At 38.9% G+C, this 18,564-nt stretch overlaps 1 protein-coding gene and 1 pseudogene across 1 annotated transcript in view; both read left to right on the forward strand.

The window, feature by feature from the left end:
* SUCLG1 (succinate-CoA ligase GDP/ADP-forming subunit alpha) overlaps positions 1-18,564 on the forward strand; it is a 34,852-nt gene that overhangs the window by 10,771 nt on the left and 5,517 nt on the right. The window contains exons 3-7 of the mRNA XM_061432716.1: positions 2,486-2,602; positions 5,816-6,028; positions 6,171-6,228; positions 13,596-13,679; positions 15,763-15,914. Coding sequence (XP_061288700.1) covers positions 2,486-2,602; positions 5,816-6,028; positions 6,171-6,228; positions 13,596-13,679; positions 15,763-15,914 — 624 coding nt within the window. The remainder of the gene's footprint in view (positions 1-2,485; positions 2,603-5,815; positions 6,029-6,170; positions 6,229-13,595; positions 13,680-15,762; positions 15,915-18,564) is intronic.
* LOC133256484 (ribosomal biogenesis factor-like) lies at positions 11,122-13,589 on the forward strand (annotated as a pseudogene).

The following is an 18,564-nucleotide window of genomic DNA, read 5'->3' on the forward strand; positions in this document are numbered from 1 at the left end:
TGGTTGTATGCCAGGGAAGCTTAATTCACGAAACCAGTGGCTGGCCAGATCCCTCAGGCCATACTTTACCAACTCCTGATCTAGAGGAGGATACTCAAATATCCAAACTTCTATAACTTTTTTTTTTAAGTACTTAAGAATTACTTTAAACTTATCTCTTTTTTTTTTTTTGAAAAATGAATTTTGATTAGAAGTTGTTTCAGGTGAAATGTCGTTCTGCTTTTTGACTTTTCTGGGCACAGAAATGTGAATTGCAGTGGACCGTTCTTCTTTTTCTCCCATTCTTCTACTATTTTTAAAAATAGCCACTGCCAACGAAGAAAGAAACAACTAAAACCTTGAAATTTTGTTCATAGATAAAATTGGTTTGCTTATTCTGAGAGCCATATATTTTATGAATACCACTTCCACATACATACCTTCTAAAGAAAGTTGATGCTTCATGCTCATGAAGTACAGTTTATCATTCTTCTGCCAATTAAAATCATATTCAGTCCCTTTTGGGGTATGTATTAATTTTATTAGCATATAATTAAATGTTTGATTGACCCAAATTCCACACATAAATTAATTATATAGAATGTTGTTTTTCTATTTGCTAAGCTTTATATGACCCTTTGACATTTTACCTGGAGGAGGGCATGGCAACCATCTCCAGTATTCTTGCTGGGAGAATCCCCATGGACAGGGGAGCCTAGTGGGCTACAGTCCATGGTGTTGCAAGTTGCAAAGAGTCAGACAAGGCTAAGCGACTAAACAGAGCACGTGACATTTGAACGTCTGCCCTTTTTTAAAGAACCATTGTCTGTGCTGGTAAGCACTGTTTGTAACTGTCTCTGCTTCTTAAATTAGATGATGATTGCCTAAATATTGAGATCCAAGGTTGGTTTCGGTGTCTTAGTTATCAGCAAATACATTGTTTCTCATTCACTGGGAGCCTTAATTGTTTATTTGTTGGTTAAGTTTCTGCTTCTAGAGAATGATGAAGTCTGAAATTTAGAGTTTATCTCCATAGAAAATGTAAATCTTGTCTCATTAGTTCTTTTTTTTTCCACTGTGCACATTATTGCACATGTGAATGAAGAATATTTATATTTCAGAGCAGATTCCAACAATGCCGTTTTCCCAAGGGGTGATATTTCTTGTACTGGCTGTTATGAGCCACTAAAACTATTCTTATTTTAACCATACACTGGATGGTGATAATGAGAAAAGTAACGGAAACAAGGACATTAATAGGAAATGTCATCCCTGTTCAGCACTACATTAGGACTAAAAAGTGTGACTATTTAAATTTTTTTAGCAGGTAGTATTCTAGCACAGTGCTTCTTTAACTGTCTGGAGTGAAGGCCCAGTTTGGGTGTGTGTTTTTATTTCCACTTTATTGCAGAGCACTACTTTTTACAAAATACAGTAAGTCATAGCAATGTCATATTGCTATAAAAATTTGCAGACATTTTCACTTATTTTTGTATTAGATTTTTCTCGTTTTTTTCTTTCTTCTTTTTTGTCATTATTTCCCCCTCTTTTTGCATTTACCTCACTGCACACCCATAAGAGTCTACAGATAACACTTTGAATGGTACTGCTTTAACAAGAGCACTGGCCTGTGGTACTTTACAAAACTCCATCACTGACTTTTAGATAAGTCAGTTAATGTGCTTGGGATTAGGTTTCCTGTTTTGAAGAATAAAGACTTTGAAATCAGGAAATTTCTGAAGGGTCTCTTAAAGCCCCAATTTTTATGCTTGTAACAGAACTTGAGTAGTTGAGTCAGCATTTTTTGGTCCGCATAGAATGGCTGCGAAGATCCATTCGGTTTTCAGCAACTACTTACTGAGTGCCTACTGTATGTAACTGCTTTGGGTGCCATCTCTCAGTGAACAAAGTAGATAGAAATCACTGCCTTTATGGAGTGGTGAGTAGAAGAGGGATGTGAGGACATCAGGGATTGAGGAACAGTGAGAAGGAGGTGTTCTTTTCTGATCAACACCAGGGAGTTTCTGATAACCAGCTAAATTTGAAAACAGATTGAAAAGAGACCTCCTATAAAACACACACACACACACACACACAGAACAGTGATTTTGGCTCTGCAGAGACCTGTTTTGCTTCAAGGTTGAAAGCTGTGTTCAGAAAGTTGATGAGGATGCTTGGAAATATGGCATTCCTACCCTGTGGCTCAGTGGTAAAGAATCTTCCCAATGCAGGAGACGTGGGTTTGACCCCTGGATTGTGAAGATTCCTGGAGAAGGGGATGATATCCCACTCCAGTATTCTTGCCTGGGAAATTCCATGGACAGAGGAGCCTGGTGCGCTATAGTCCATGGGGTTGCAAAAGAGTTGGACACAACTTAGTGACTGACTGAACAACAACAAACGACAGATACTTAACATATTTGTTTTTCTTTTCCAAGTTGCTGAAGATTGTCTTTAGGCTCCCTAGCCAGCCTTTTCTCACTAGTCTTATGCTTTTCCTTCTCAGGGCACCTTTCATAGCCAGCAGGCACTGGAATATGGCACCAAACTAGTTGGAGGAACCACTCCAGGGAAAGGAGGCAAGACGCACCTGGGCTTACCAGTCTTTAACACTGTGAAGGAGGTAATTAATGGTACCTGAGTTTGGCAAGAAGAAAAAACCAAGGGAAGAGTTAGCACACCTTGGCTCAAGATCTTAACTGTGCCCCTTTTGGAAGAGTCACATGCCTTCTAAAATTCCAGTAACCTAGAGAAATTTGAACCGTGGTAAAAACGAGTGGGTTCACTTTAGTCACGTAGGCTCAGGATGTTCTCTCTGCAGTCTGGGTCACTTTTGCTTATAGGCGTACATCAGTTCTTCAGGGAAGAAGTGCCGTGGCTTGGCTTCTACCATTTCTTCTTCTGGGCTGTTAGAAGTGTGCGTGTCAGCATCCACGCTCGACCCTGTCGCTCAGTGTTAGTGGGAGCTGTGCCAGGCACTGTGCCAGGTGCTTTATCTTCATGGCCTCATTCTAGCCTCACCAGAAGCCCCCAGGTAGGGACTGTTATCATCCCTATTTTAAAGACAAGGATACGACAGGTACAGAGGTTGAGGGTCCTGTAGCTAGTGTCACAGCTGATCAGTGGCAGACTTAGCCTGGCTCAGAGTAACTAGTAGTGGGTGGTGTTCCTGTGTGGATTAGAGTCCAACGGGCAACTCACAGAGGCCTGGTCTCTCCCTCAGCTTGCTGGTTTCTCAATACTTTTAGAATGACTTAAGCTAAACTTTGTTACAAGGCTAATACGTGCTTATGGTACAAAGTCAGATGATATGAAGGTATGTACAGTTAAGTTTTATATGGTGTTTTCCACTTCTTGGATATTGCTTTCATAGAGAACTTATTTCACCTCAGTGTATCCTCTTTCATTCTCTTTCTACACTTAGATGAATATATACAAAAATAATAGTATTATGAAAGAAGCCATAGTATATATTCTTGGCTATTTAATTTTTAAAAAATCAAAGAAATAAACTTAGTACTTGGGATTGATGTATTGAGGTTAACAAATAAAAATGTAGCACTCCCCCTCTTCTTAAATATACTTTTAAGGCATGTTTTAAAGAATTTCATTTTTTTTTTAAAGTACAAATTTATAGATTTACTATCTTTTTGGAATACTAACTTCAAATTGAGGTAATTTGAATTCTTAATGTAAATCAAGATAAAGGATAAAACAAATACTCAAATTTGGAATTTTCATTTTACTTTAAACTTGAAAATAGGGTATACTATATATCTGTATGTGTGTTTTCAGTGTATCATATTTTAGAGAGTAAAAAATTCATAAATTCTGTAGAATAATCATTTAAAGTTTTGCTTTGCATTTTTTAAAACTTCCTAGTTAAATTTGACTTTTGTCATGAGCCTTTTTTTTTTGCTTTCCTTTAAAAAAAAAGTTTTTGTTCCTAGCAGTTCATTTATTATTCATTTTGATACAAATAGATATGGCTTTTGGAAGATAATGTAAGTTCTTTGACAGATGCGGTTTATTTCTCACCTGTTCTGCTCTTACAAAGAGATTTCTGAGTGAGTGCAATGGTTACCTTTCATGTAGTATTACTTGCCGACGCAGATTCTGTGGTCACAGTCCAGCTTCTCAAAGTCTTTGTATCCTTAAGAGGTAGGAACCCATGGGATATATTTTCCATAAAATACCTGCACATCTATGATCTCATTTCTGTTGGTTCCAACCTAGTTTTTTCCTTTGGTCCCCACTTCCCTGTTATCACCTTGAACAGTTTTTAAAAACAGTGATTTCAATTATTTTTAACCCTTAGCAAGTCAACATCCGTTGACTTGTTCATCTGTCCCTGTCAAGATATCTCTCTTTATTAGGGGTGCAGTAGAGAAAGCTCCTCGGCCTCTGGGAACATGGGCAGTTAGTTTGGGATGATTCTCAAACACACCATCTTTTACTTCTGCCCCTTCCAGCTGTACCTGTACTTTGTGTAACTTGGTATTTGTATCCATTTAAAATCTCATGGCATAGCCTTTTAAAATGTTTTGATTTATATCTTAATTAAGCTACATTTTGACCTTTATAGGGAGGTAGCCTGCTGTAGCTGAAAAGAACTGACGCTGTGGGATCAGATATACTTAGGTTTGAATCTTGGCTCTGCCACTTCTGAGCTCTGTGACCTCATGCAAGTTATTTAATATTTCTTGGCCTCTACATCTTGATTTGTAGATGGGGTAGTAAGCAGGCAGGGTTACATAGTCTTTCTCAGGGCCTCTCACAGAATAGGTGCTGCCTCTCTTGGAGAGTCAGAGACCCTGACCGTCTCTGTCTTCAAGGAGCTTCCATTATAGAAGAGTCATGGACATATGTGCAAGTGGGTGGAAGGCTACATCTGTATTGATACATGTACAAAATATATAGAAGATCACAGAGAGAACAGTGGTCACATTGGTGATCTTTAAGTGCCTTGCATTGTGAGGGGCGATGTAGCATAGACTCTTAACCTTATATGACCCATTCTTGTTCTGTGGCTATTTATGCATGTGTATTTTAGTTCATTTCTAGTCAGCATGCATTAGAGTAAAAATTAGCAGCTAGGAATAAAACCACTTCATTTTGCTTCCTCTTGATAATATTTATTCTTTGATCTATTTTTATTTTTTTAATTTAAAAAATTTTATCTGTTTTGGCTGCATTGGGTCTTAGTCGCAGCCTGCGGACTCTGTGGTTTTGGTGCCTGGGCTCAGAGGTTGCGGCACACGGGCTTAGTTCTAGGCCCGTGGCATGTGGGATCTTAGTTCTCTGACCAGGGATTGAACCCGAGTCCCCTGCATTGGAAGGCAGATTCTTAACTACTGGGCACCATAGAAGGTCCATGGTTTGATAATATTTTTAAAAACATGTTTGAGAGCTAAGTTCTGAGGTTTGGGGCTCACTAGTCCTTTTCTCCTGAGGAGATGCAGGGCCTTTCGTACTGAATGGGTAGTAAGTGCCTTGCAGAAGAACAGAAATAAACGTGGCCCAGGAATGAGGGGACCTAAACGCCAGTCAGTGCCTTCGTGTGTGCTGACATGCTGCCACATCGCTTGAAGGAAGGGGAGGTCACAGAACCTTCCAGTTTCGAGGGGTGTCCCATTGGGGCGGAGAGGAGGCCACACTTAACTCGGCTGTTTTCTCACAGCAGAGTGAACTAGTTAATGGGAAGAATGAAGACATTGAGTGTCTCCTGGTGATGTCTTTTCCTGATCCCATGATATCATTAAAACCATGGTATTCAGTTTGTTTTACAAAGTGTCTGACTGAACCTATAGTAAAGTGCTTTGTATTAATGTTTCAGGCCAAAGAACAGACTGGGGCGACAGCATCTGTCATTTATGTCCCTCCTCCCTTTGCTGCTGCTGCCATTGATGAAGCTATCGAGGCGGAAGTGTCCCTGGTCGTGTGCATCACCGAAGGTATCCCGCAGCAGGACATGGTGCGGGTCAAGCACAAACTGCTGCGCCAGGGAAAGACCAGGCTGGTCGGGCCGAACTGCCCTGGAGTCATCAATGTGAGTGTACAAAACGAAACGAGCCCGATTTTAGCCTCTGAAGCCTAACTAACTTTGAGTCAGTCCAAGTATATTTGTGTGTATGATCTCGGAGTTAATATTTTTTTTCACTTTTCTGATACTGTGAATTACTTTCCTCTAGCCTGGAGAATGCAAAATTGGCATCATGCCTGGCCATATTCACAAGAAAGGAAGAGTCGGTGAGTATGTATTTCTTATAGATTAAAAAACAAAATTTCTTGCCCCTATGCTCAAAACTCCCCAAAGAGATTTGGTGGTACAAATCAAATTCACTTTAATTTATTCAACTTTAAGAGAGTTTACCTTGAAAGTTTTATAGTGAATTGATTCTGTGTCCTGAATTAATGTTTGAGGAACACTAACTCTACAGAATCAAGATATTTTTGGGTTTTATTAAAAGATTCTTTTCCTTCTCAAGCACACTATGGATTCTTCCATGTATTTGCATGTATCCATAATTTTATCACTTAGTAATATTTTATTGAGTGATTATATCACAATTTATTTGTCCATTCTCCCATTGATGAACATTTCTGTTATTTCCAGGTTTGAGTCATTATGAATAAGGTTAAAGTAAACTTTTGTGTACAGGCCTTTTTGTGGGTACGTTTTCCTTTCTTTTGGGTAAAATGCCTACAGGTAGAATTGCTAAGTCATAGGGTCAAAGTATGTTCAACTTTTTAAGAAGTTACCAAATAGATCTGCAAAGTGACTGTGTTCTAAACTCCCACTATCAATGTGTGAGTGTTCCAGTCGCTCCGTACTTAGGCTTTATGGGCCCTGTGCTGAGTTGCCTTTCTGATCACTACCCTGCTTTCTGAGGGGCCCATAAACCTCAAAAACAACTAAGAGAAGTTTAGGAAAGTTCTGTAGACCTTGATCCTCAAGATGGCCATAACACATTGATGAGGAAGTCCTCTGGGAGACTGCCTTTAACTTAAAGGACTTTTAAAAAAATCGCCTGAAAGAAATACATGACACTACAAGATTTTCAAGGAGGTAATGGAGAAAAGATGACTTTTTTTTGTACTAACTATTCCTATTTTGATACCATTACTAATATTCTCAGAAGCCTCATTAACTTCCAGTCCTTAAGCTAAGTGTTTAGGAAAAGGAAGGAATTTTCAGTCCCTTGGGTGTTTCTGAATAGGACATCATGTAATATAAGAGCAGTGCAATAGTATAGTGGCTTTCTAGTTTGTGTTAATGATAACTAAAATTGTATAACAGCTTAAGCTAATTGAGTATAATTGTAGAAAGTGATTAGATTCCAAACTGATATTTAATGATGCAGCATTTTTGCATTTATGTTAGAATTTTTACTCTCAACCTCATGTGACATACTTGACTCCTACATCTTTTTACAATTTTTATTTTAATTAAACTTTTTATATTTAGATAATTATAAATTCACATGTAATCATAATACAGACAGATCTCTGTGTACCCTTTATTCACTGTCCCCCAATGATAACATCTTGCAAAAAGATAATGCCATGTCACAATTAGTATATTGACATTATGACAGACATAAGGAATTTTTCCATCACTACAGGAATCCCTCATCTTAACATTTTATAGCTACATCCACTTCCTTCCTACTCCTACTCCCTTTTTAATCCTTGGAAACTAATAATCCTCTTATTTTTTTTTTTTTTCCTAAATTTTTTAAATTTCAGGAATGCTATATAAATGAAAGCATATAGTATATAGCCTTTGGAGATTGGTTATTTACCCTTGGTATAATTCTCTGGAGATTCATTCAGATTATTGTATCAGTAGTTCATTCCTTTTTATGACTGAGTAGTATTCTAGGGTACAAATGTTTGTTGAACCAATCACGTGTTGAAAGATACTGGGATTGTTTCCAGTTTGGGGCTGTTAAAAGTAAGTCTGTTATAAACATTTGTGTACTAGTTTTTATATAACACAAAAAATCTTCATTTCTTTGGGATGAATGCCCAGGAGTGCAATTGCTGGGTTGGATAACAGTTGTGTGTTATTTATGAAACTGCCAAATTATTACCCATCGTGGCTATACTGTTTTACCGTTCCATTACCAGTGTACCCGTGATCCAGTTTTTCTGCATCTGTGCCAGCATTTGTAGTCATCCATTCTGATAAGTGTTCAGTGATACCTCATGGTGGTTTTTATGTACATTCCCCTAATGGTTAATGGTATTGAACATTTTTTTGGGTATTTGTTTGTCATCTGTATATCTTCTTCCCTGGTGGCTCAAATGGTAAAGTGTTTGCCTACAATGCAGGAGACCCAGGTTCAATCCCTGGATCGGGAAGATCTCCTGGAGAAGGAAATGGCAACCTACTCCAGTATTCTTGCCTGGGTTGCAGAGTCAGGCAAGACTGAGCCACTTCACTATCTCTTCTTCAGTGAAATGTTTCTTTGTGTTTTTTTGCCCCTGGTCTAATTGGTTACTGTTGAGTTTTGAGAGTTCTTTCTATGTTCTAGATACTAGTACTTTGTTGGATATGTGGCTTGCAAATACTTTCTCCCTATCTGTAGCTTGTGTTTTCATGCTTTTAATAGGATCTTTCAGAGAGCAAAAGTTTTTTCATTTTGATGAAATCTTACTTACTGACTTTTTTCTTTTGTAAAATATGCTTTTGACCTCAAGTCTAATAACTCTTTGCTTTGCCTTAAGTACCTATTTTTTCCTCAAAGTTTTATAGTTTTATGTATTTTTATTTGCTTGCCTGTGCTGCACGGCAGCTTGTGGGTTTTTAGTAATAGTTCCCTGACTAGGAATTGAACCAAGGCCCTCAGCAATGAGACTGCAGAGTCCTAACCACTGGACTGCCAGTGAATTCCTGAATGTTTTGTAGTTTTACACTTAAATCCCATAGTCCATTTCAAATAATTTTTCTAGGCGTGAGATTTAGATCAAAATTCTTTTTGTCTATTTGTGTTTAGTTGCTTCAGCACCATTTATTAAAAAGATCATCTTTCTTTCATTGAATTGCTTTTGTATTTTTGTCAGTAAACATCTTATTTGTGTTGATCTATTTCTGGGTTTCATCAGTACTGCACAACTTTAATACTGTGTTGAAATAATAACTCTTAAAATTGGATGGATTGCTTTTTTGTACTTTACTCTTTTAAAAATTATTTTAGCTTTTCTAGTTTACTTTTTCATATAATTTCAAGGTAATCTTGTCTGTATCTACAGAAATTATTGCCGGGATTTTTATGTAAATTGTGTTAAATCTGTATGTCAGTCTCAGGTGAATAGACATGTTTACTCTGTTGAATATTCCAGTCCATGAATGCAGTATATCTTCATTTACTTAGATTGCCTTTGATTTCTTTCATGAGCATTGTACAGTTTTTAACATAAAAGTCCACTGTGTGTTTTGTTAGATTTATACTAAGTATTTCTTTTTATTGGAAAAAACCATTGTAAATTTTGTTGTATTTTAATTCTGGTGTCCATGTGCCTGTGGCTAATATACAGAAATACAACTAATTTTTGTTTATCTTATATCTTGCCATATTGCTGTAGACCTTAGGGATTTCTTGGTAGAGTCCTTAGCATTTTCTATGTTAGACAACCCACATTATCTACAAATAGGGATAGTTTTATTTCTTCCTTTTAGGACACTCAAGAGAAAGTCTTTTTAACTATCCATGTTTTGCTTGTTACTGTGTTCTTCGTTCTTGAGGCTCCAGGGTTCCTTCTTATATCATTTCTCTTCTTTCTAGAGACCTTATTAATATATTAGCCATTCTTTGATGGTAGAACTGTTGGCAACAAATTCTTTACTTTCCCCTCATTTGAAAATGTTTTTATTTCCCCTTCATTCATAAAGACGAACATCACTGGGTACAGGATTTAGGGTTTACAGTTCTTTTAGCAGTTAAAAAATGTTGACCCATTTCTTGATTCCATGGGTTCTGATGAGAAAACTGATATCATTTGAGTTGTTTTTTCATGTATAGGAAGGTGTTATTTTTCTCTTGCTGCTTTCAAAAATTTTTTTTTTTGAGGGGAGTCTTTGATTTTCTGAAGTGTATTAGAAGTTTTGGTGTGAATTTCTTTGGATTTATCCTGTTTTTAGTTTGCTCACCTTCTCACATGTAGATTTTGGTAAAACATTATTTCCTCAAGCACTGTTTCAGCCCCATGTTCTTTTTTCTCTCCTTCCAGGACTGTGATACAGGAATATTCAATCTTTTGTTACCATTCCATAGGTCCCTGAGGTTCTGCTCATTGTTTTTTCCTAGTCTGTTCTCTCTGCCATTCAGGTGGGGTAATTTCCATTGTTTTATCTTTCATTTCACTGATTTTTTTTCCTCTCTGCTCTCCATTATGCTATTTAACTCATCCACTGAGCTTTTAGCTTTGGTTATAGTACTTTTCAGTTCTAAAATTTCTATTTGGTCCCTCTATATCTTCTTTTTCTTTTTTAAGTGAGGCTTCCTTCAAATTTCTTTGATAAAGCTTCTATTTTTTGATTTATTTAGAGCATGTTCATAATTATTGAAAGTTTTTATCATGAATTCTTCAAATTTCTTGTCAGATAATTCTAATATCCTCTCATCTTGTGATTAGCATCTATTGATTGTTTTTTTTTTTGTTTTTTTTTTTTAATTCAGTTTGAGATCTTCCTGATTTTTGGTAGGTCAGATGATCTTTGGTTGAAACCTGAAAGTGTGGGCTATTGTATTATGAGATCTGGGTTTTATGTGAACCTTCTGTTTTAGCTGACTTAATTCACACTGCTTCAGCAGGGAATGTTGGGGAGGTACCTTGTTCCTGCCAGGTAGAAGTAGAAGTCAAGTCCCTTCTTGCTTCTATTGCCAGAGTGAGTGGGCTCCTACTCACCGGGGATAACAGTTGCAGCTCCTTACTCGGTCTCCCCTGACACTAGTGAGGATGGACTTGTTATTGCTGGGCGGTAGTAAAAGCCCTGACTCTCCACTAGGCCTTTTCTGATCCCAGGAAATGGAGAGAGGCCTCACTGCTGCCAGATGAGGATGGACATCCAGGCTTTTCCCCTGGTTCCCACTGGCACCGTAGGGGTGGGGCGGGACTCAGTGCCAGCTTGTGTAGATGAGAGTCCTGGTTGTGTACACGCTGGTGGGCGTGCTGCCAGGGTGCCTCATTACGGCCTTGTAAACGTAAAGTCTAGGTTTCTTTTTCGGCCTTTGCTTATGTGAGTACAGGTAGAGCCACAGTTTTTTCTGTAGTGCATAGTTGGTATGGAGTGGTTGTTGTCTGAAAGTTTTCTGTTTTGCTAGATTGTCCTTCTCTCGGTTCTTTTGCTAAAGAAAGCTGCTGTTTGGGTGGGGAGTTCTGTGCCTTAATGTGAGCTTCTTTATCTTTGTATCTGGGACACATGAGGCAAAAGGAAACTTGGAAACACTTCATTGTTTTACTTGAGTCTCAAGGTCTCTAGGACTCTACCTTCTATCTAACTTTCAGAGATTTCTTGTATTTGTTTTATATGTAGTGTCTAGGACTTTTACTTGTATTTAGCAGGAAGAATACAGGAAAATACCTCTGCTTTTTGGAAGCAGAAGTATCCCTATGGTAGATATTTTTAAGTGATAGTCTCTATTATTATATATATACTTCAAGGATGGCAGGAGTAATCTACCCTAAAAACATTGCTTTCATTACCTTAAATGTGTGTACTTTGCATTTGTATAAATTATGTATCATTTTTGTATGTATATAAATTATATATCACTTTCATTTTAGATGAAATCCCCTCAAAAGAATGATAAAATCCTAGTACCACTATTCACTGATTATTATACTGATCATCAAAAGGCTAGAATAGATAAAATAGTTTTGCTTCCCAGTAATCTAGGGTGTTGCATGAACAGGAACATGATTCTATCATAAGAATCAAGTAGAAATGTAAAGGAGACTAGGTAATTACATACAAAGAAATACAACTAAGTTACTTATTGTCTTTGATTTAAAAGCTAAATGCACCAAATGTACATAGGTGTTACCTACCTACCCTTCTCATTTATGAAAGGTCTCATAAAGGAAGGGCTATGTTGAAGAGAGAGGTTATAGACAGGAAGCTCTTGAGAGTAGGGAAAACTGATGAATGAGACACATGGGGTATGGTGTTATTGGTTGTCATTTGTCGTGAGATAGGGTCCACATAGTGATTGGTTTTAAAACTATCACCAGTTAGATTTTGTTTAAGAGGGTGATTGTACTCCATAAATTTTCAGTTTTGACCTATTCGGTACATATTTACTGAATTCCTTTTGTGCCTGAACTGTGCTCTATATGGGAACTCATGGGTGGGGAAAACAGTCTCATTTACTAACCCCTGGAAGTTGCAAGTCCAACAGAAAAGATAATCACTGCAGAATCTCCAACAGCATTAGTGGGCTCTACTGATCAATGTAGGAAAGCAGGACTTCTGACTTGAGGAATTTGTGTGGTCAGGAGACAGAAAGCCTAACTATGAATGTATTTTCTGAAACCAGGGTTATTAACCAAAGGTTAATACTTGAAATACTTTGGCCACCTCATGCGAAGATTTGACTCATTGGAAAAGACCCTGATGCTGGGAGGGATTGGGGGCAGGAGGAGAAGGGGACCACAGAGGATGAGATGGCTGGATGGGATCACTGACTCAATGGACATGAGTTTGAGTGAACTCCGGGAGTTGGTGATGGACAGGGAGGCCTGGCATGCTGCAATTCATGGGGTCACAGAGAGTCGGACACGACTGAGTGACTGAACTGAACTGAATACTTGAAATTTATGCCTTCTTTTTTTCCATGTGGACCTTTATATAGATTTATTGTTCCATTTTACTTTGTATGCACCAGAAGGTCATTTTTTGTGGAAGACTTCAGGTATCTCTTAAACTGCTTTTGTAGTCATAAAACAACCCTAACTAGCTGGATCTCGTGCATGCAGATGGCATCACCTGGAACTTGAGAAGCCATACAAGGGTCTTGAAGGCCCCGTGAAGGACAACCACCAGGAACAAACTAAAAGGGCAGAAGTCCAGGAATGTATTCCACGTAGCCAGCCAAAAAAACTTAGGGTTCAAAAATAAAGTGAAACCAGTTACCACTAATCTTAAGAAGATAAACACTGTGAATGATTAAAAAGTTAAAAGAGTGAATCAAACTCTTGTAGATATACAGAAGGAACTTGCAAACTTCCCAAAAAACCTTTCCATTGAACCTCTGAAGAAACAGTTGATTTCTCAGTAGTGTCAAGAAAATGTACCACAGTTAATGTTGATGAGGCTACAGAACTAGTGGCTCAGTTGTAATACATTGGTGATGCATCAAAAAAAACAATAAATTAAATGTTTTACATATTAAAAAAACCCTAACTAATAAAATCCTTTCTTTTTCTAACTTTTAAAACCTCCCTGCTATAATTTAGGCCTTTTCTCCTTATTCCATGACCTGATGGTGTTGTTTGTTTGGAGGACAAATTGTGGAATGGGTTCTTTATATACATGTGTTTGTGATTTATTTTACTATATGAGAGTCACATGAGCACTCTCTAATATTGCTGAGTTCTGCTTCTTTAAGGTATCGTGTCTAGATCCGGCACCCTGACTTACGAAGCGGTTCACCAGACAACACAAGTTGGATTGGGGCAGTCTTTGTGTGTTGGTGAGGACTTTTTCTAAACTCATTTTATCGGAGTTCAGTGTCTTCACTGAATAAGTGTAATAATAATTATTGGTTTGACTATTTGTGAGAGATTTTGATGTCATTTTATGAAAAAGCTGTTATGATCTTGAGTTTAATTTGCTTATACATGAAGCTGGCTGTTAACATTTTCAAGATTCACGGTCCAGGATTTAACTCCCATGTTTCAGAACAAACATCCTGGGGTGTAGTCCCTGAAAACAGGACTCACTTTGCTTGTTGTGAAGCAGTGGTCCTTCAGGATAGGACTTTGGTCACTGTCTTGGCATTGTGTTATCATTGCCAGCTGTCATTCAGTGCTTCACAGTTACCGAATTCTTTGCCAATCATTGTCTCATTCTTTAAGGGCAACCCTCTGAGGCACCGCTGAGCTGGCACAGAGTCCTGTGGTAGCTTGATTGGTGGGTGGAGGAGGGTTGAGCTCCCTGGACCCTCTCTCTTTGCCCCATCATACTGCCTCCCATTTACAAAAGGGTTTTTACATTTTAAAATAATTTTGATATGTTTTGCCAAAAGCCAGGCAAATTTCTCATTTTTATAACAATTCCTTCATGTTTTTAGACCATCTTTTAAAAGCTTTTCAAAGGCAGCTTTTGATGATAAAATTATGAAATATAACCCTGGAGTATTTTTATTGACTCAAATTGATAAAATCAGTATTAAACATTAAATGAGCTTTTCTATGTGCAAAAGTACAATCTTCAAGACAAGGTAACTTAACTAGTGGCCAGTTCCATCTTCTCTAGCCTCTGTTTTTAATCTGTAAATTGAGAGTAGTAATTCCCCTCTCACAGAGAGTATGCTGCTTCTGTTGCTGCTAAGTCGCTTCAGTCGTGTCCGACTCTGTGCCACCCCATAGATGGCAGCCCACCAAGCTCCCCTGTCCCTGGAATTCTCCAGGCAAGAATACTGAAGTGGGTTGCCATTTCCTTCTCCAATGCATGAAAGTGAAAAGTGAAAGTGAAGTCGCTCAGTCGTGTCCGACCCTCAGCGACCCCATGGACCGCAGCCTACTAAGCTCCTCCATCCATGGGATTTTCCAGGCAAAAGTACTAGAGTGGGGTGCCATTGCCTTCTCTGAAGTTTATAACTTAAAAATTTAGAAAGTGGCCCCCAGTGGAGGGAATCTTGACTTGAATCCGATCTAAGTACTTGTGCTAAAATGCCATGTGTTTGTGGTAGAGCCCCTGTGTGTGGTCTTTGTCATCTCCCACTCCAGGTTAGAGGGAAGAGGGATCAGGACACCTACTCCACCCACTGCAGAGACATGTGTCTTAACTTGTGAGTGATTCCTCTGCAGTGTCCCTCATCAGACAGTTACTTAGTGCAAAGAAATTTTTTTTTTCTTTTTTTGCTGTAGAAGAAATATCTGGTATTTCTAATATGGCATTAAGTGTCCAATATGGTAGTAAGGTTTGCAGTTCATGTGAACAGTAACAAATCACAACAAATTGCCACAGTGAGGGTAATAGCATACCCTCACACACACCCACCCACCCTGCCAAATGAGCTAATCAAGATACTATTATACTTCATTAACCTTTTGTGCTAGGAGATTATAAAGGAAACTTTTTGATTATAATATTAAGTAGTATAATTATTTTTAATTTCAGAATTAATTGCCTGTTATATACAAAGTACTGATACTGAGCTACTCACCAGAACTCAGTGGTTAAAAGTTACAGCTTACTAAAAAGCTAATGTCTTGTCAAAAGTCATGTTCTTCTAATTAGGGGAACTATATAGAATGCTCATTAAAGAGCTATGTAGGAGTAATTTTGGGGGAGGGAAGAGTCTTGATAAGGAGCCAAAGAAAAAGATGGCTCTTTTTGTGACTAACAAGACCCAACCACCATTTAACATTCATGTAATATTATAAGCAGAAATAAGTCTAGCATTTTATGATTTTTTAAATGTTAAATGCAAGAGTGATGACACATTTAAAAATATTCATAAGAAGGGCATAGGCAAAATAAGAAACCTGTTGAAACAATATTTCCTGACTTAATTTTCAGAGGGTGTTGAATTTCTTTGACTTTTCCAGGCATTGGAGGCGATCCTTTCAATGGAACAGACTTTACAGACTGCCTTGAAATCTTTCTGAATGATCCGGCCACAGAAGGCATCATATTGATTGGTGAAATTGGTGGTAATGCCGAAGAAAATGCTGCAGAATTTTTGAAGCAACATAATTCAGTAAGTTTGGCTGTGGAAAAATACAGCACTCTGCTCTTGAATAATATCACAGGTTTGCTTTAGAAGTTGTTTTTGTTTAAAGATGAATTTTTTAAGCAAACATGAAAGGTAAAATTAAATCTTATTGAGCTGAGCCTGGAACACTGGCCACTCAGGGAATGTAGGACTCTGTCTGGGTTGATTCTCCTCCCCATTTCCCTTGATGCCTGTTCTTGGCTTCTCTAATGAATCCTCCCTCCAGGCATCTCCTTTACCTTCCTGGTAGGTCCAGAACTTTCAGGCCATCAGCCTGTCACTTGACCGGCACATTTCCATTTTCACCTGTCATTGATGTCCTTTCTCCTGACCTCAGGGGATGTGTGTTCTTTCTCTTTGTCAAGGCTGGCTGTCTAGTGATCCTGTCCTTTATACCCTTTTCCAGGATTTTGTCTCCCTCTAGCTTCAGTCTTTCCTCATAGAGTAGCACTTTGCTCCAAAGGTCAAGTGGAAAAGCTTTATTGACTGTCCTATGAAGGCTTTCCTTGTTGCCTCTCCCTTTGAATTAAACAAAAAAGAATAGTGTGGTATTGTATCATAATTTCATTTAACTCAAGGGAATTAAGCTCTGTTTCTGGGGCGAAGGAGGGTGGTGGGAAGAGAGCGGGGGCATAGTAAAGACAGAAGCAGCTTGGTGCCCGACAGTCCCCTCCCCCATCACTGAGCGTGTGTGCTCTGAATCACTGTGGCCAAGGCCTGGGGAGTGCGTGCAGATGGCTTCCAGGGTGTCCGTGACACTGACGAATGAGTGAAGAGTGAAGGTGAATCTTCAGGGGGCTGGGCAAGAGGGCAGAGAGAACTTGTGTCTATACTTGTGAAAGAGATTGAGAGTAAGTGTGTCAAAATTAAATGCCACAGAAAAATAATGAGTACCGGAGAGTTAAAGGAAAGGATGATATTACCTGCAGAATAGCCTATGCAAAACGATGTATATCTATGCATTGCTGTTGTTTAGTTGCTCAGCCGTGTCTGACTCTTTGCAACCCCATGGACTGTAGCCCCCCAACCAGGCTCCTTTGTCCATGGAGTTTTCCAGGCAAGAATACTGGAGCAGGTTGCCATTTCCTTCTCCATATTTATATGTAATTGAAGGAATTTTCAAAGGCTCTTTTGAATCTACGTGATTTTCTTCAGTGGTAATTTTAAGAGTTCCTCTTATTCTGGTGAACTTTCCTGGTAGTTAAGATAGAAAAGAATCTGCCTGTAGTGCAGGAGACCTGGGTTCAATCCCTGGGTCGGGAAGATCCCCCGGAGAAAGGAATGGCTACCCACTCCAGTATTGTTGCCTGGAGAATTGCATTGACAGAGAGGCCTAGCGGGCTACAGTCCATGGGGTTACAAAGAGCCGGACGTGACAGAGCGACTAATGCTTTTACTTTACTCTCTGGATCTCTTTCTTTATATTCTATTCACTCCCTAATCCTCAGCAATTAGGTTTTGTCTGCCACTTAGAAGCTGTATGACCTTGGGCTTGTTCCTTAACTTCACTGTGCCTCAGTTTCCTCACGGGCTAAATAGGGACACAGTAGAGCTTCCCTCGGTGCTGTCGTAGGGCTGTGGAGATACATGGCGCAGAGCTGCCCCGGGCATGTGGTCAGCACTTTCGGTGGGCTGCTGCTGTGCTCTCCACGCTGGCACTGCTTTGGCTGAAGCCAGCAGTGGCCTCCGTTCATCCTGCTGGCCCTTCTCATCTTTATCCTTTCCCAGATTTACCCTTTGTGCTTATTCCCTAAGTGTAACTGTTCACAGTGTATAAACAACGTTGTACTTCATGCAGAAATAAAAGTCATCTTTTATTTCTCTGGCAGCTCTTGCTTCCCCTCAGTTACTGAGATCTGTCTCTGAGATCTTAGTAGTTTGTGGAGATTCAAAGTATCATCATCTGTAATTAGACCCTCTCCTCCGGTTCAGTCTCTTATCTTATGTCACCTGGACCATCTCAGTAATATTTTTTCCTGATATCTCTGCTCCTTTCCCTCCCGCCTGGCCAACCTGCTGTTTGCCATCCATGTGGGATAAAGGGCAGACTTAGCGTGGCTTTCCAGCCCCCTACATACTACCCTGACACTCCTTTTCAGACCCATGTCCCGTCTCATGTGCTGCTTGTTTTCATCCTTGCTTGCCTTTGCTTGTTCCTTCTGCAAGGCATGCTGAACACCTGACTCTTGCTCTTGTGGACAGCAAACAACTGCTATGGCCTTGCTGCCCAGCCCAGTCCTCTGGCGTATTAGGAGGCAATAAATGGTGAATAAGTGAAAGAGTAGGTAAATTGGTAGGAGACTGGAGTAAAATGATATGCGTCTCTCAAATTTAGAAAGAGTGTGAAGTTTAAAATTTAAAAACTGACTTAATTTTACAAAAAAAAGAAAAACCACTTAAGTTAATATGACATAGTCATCCCTTGCTGTCCATGGGCAGTACCCCTGCTGACACCAAAATCCGTGGATGCTCAAGTCCCTTATATAAAACAGTGTAGAATTTGCATATAACCTACTTATACCCTCCTGTATACCGTGAATCATCTCTGGATTACCTACAATAACTAATAAAATGTAAATGCTGTGTACGTAGTTGTTAGTTTGGCAGATTTAAATTTTGCTTTTTGAAACTTTCT

The sequence above is a fragment of the Bos javanicus genome, chromosome 11 (assembly GCF_032452875.1).
Source record: "Bos javanicus breed banteng chromosome 11, ARS-OSU_banteng_1.0, whole genome shotgun sequence".
In the NCBI taxonomy this organism is placed as follows: Eukaryota; Metazoa; Chordata; class Mammalia; order Artiodactyla; family Bovidae; genus Bos; species Bos javanicus.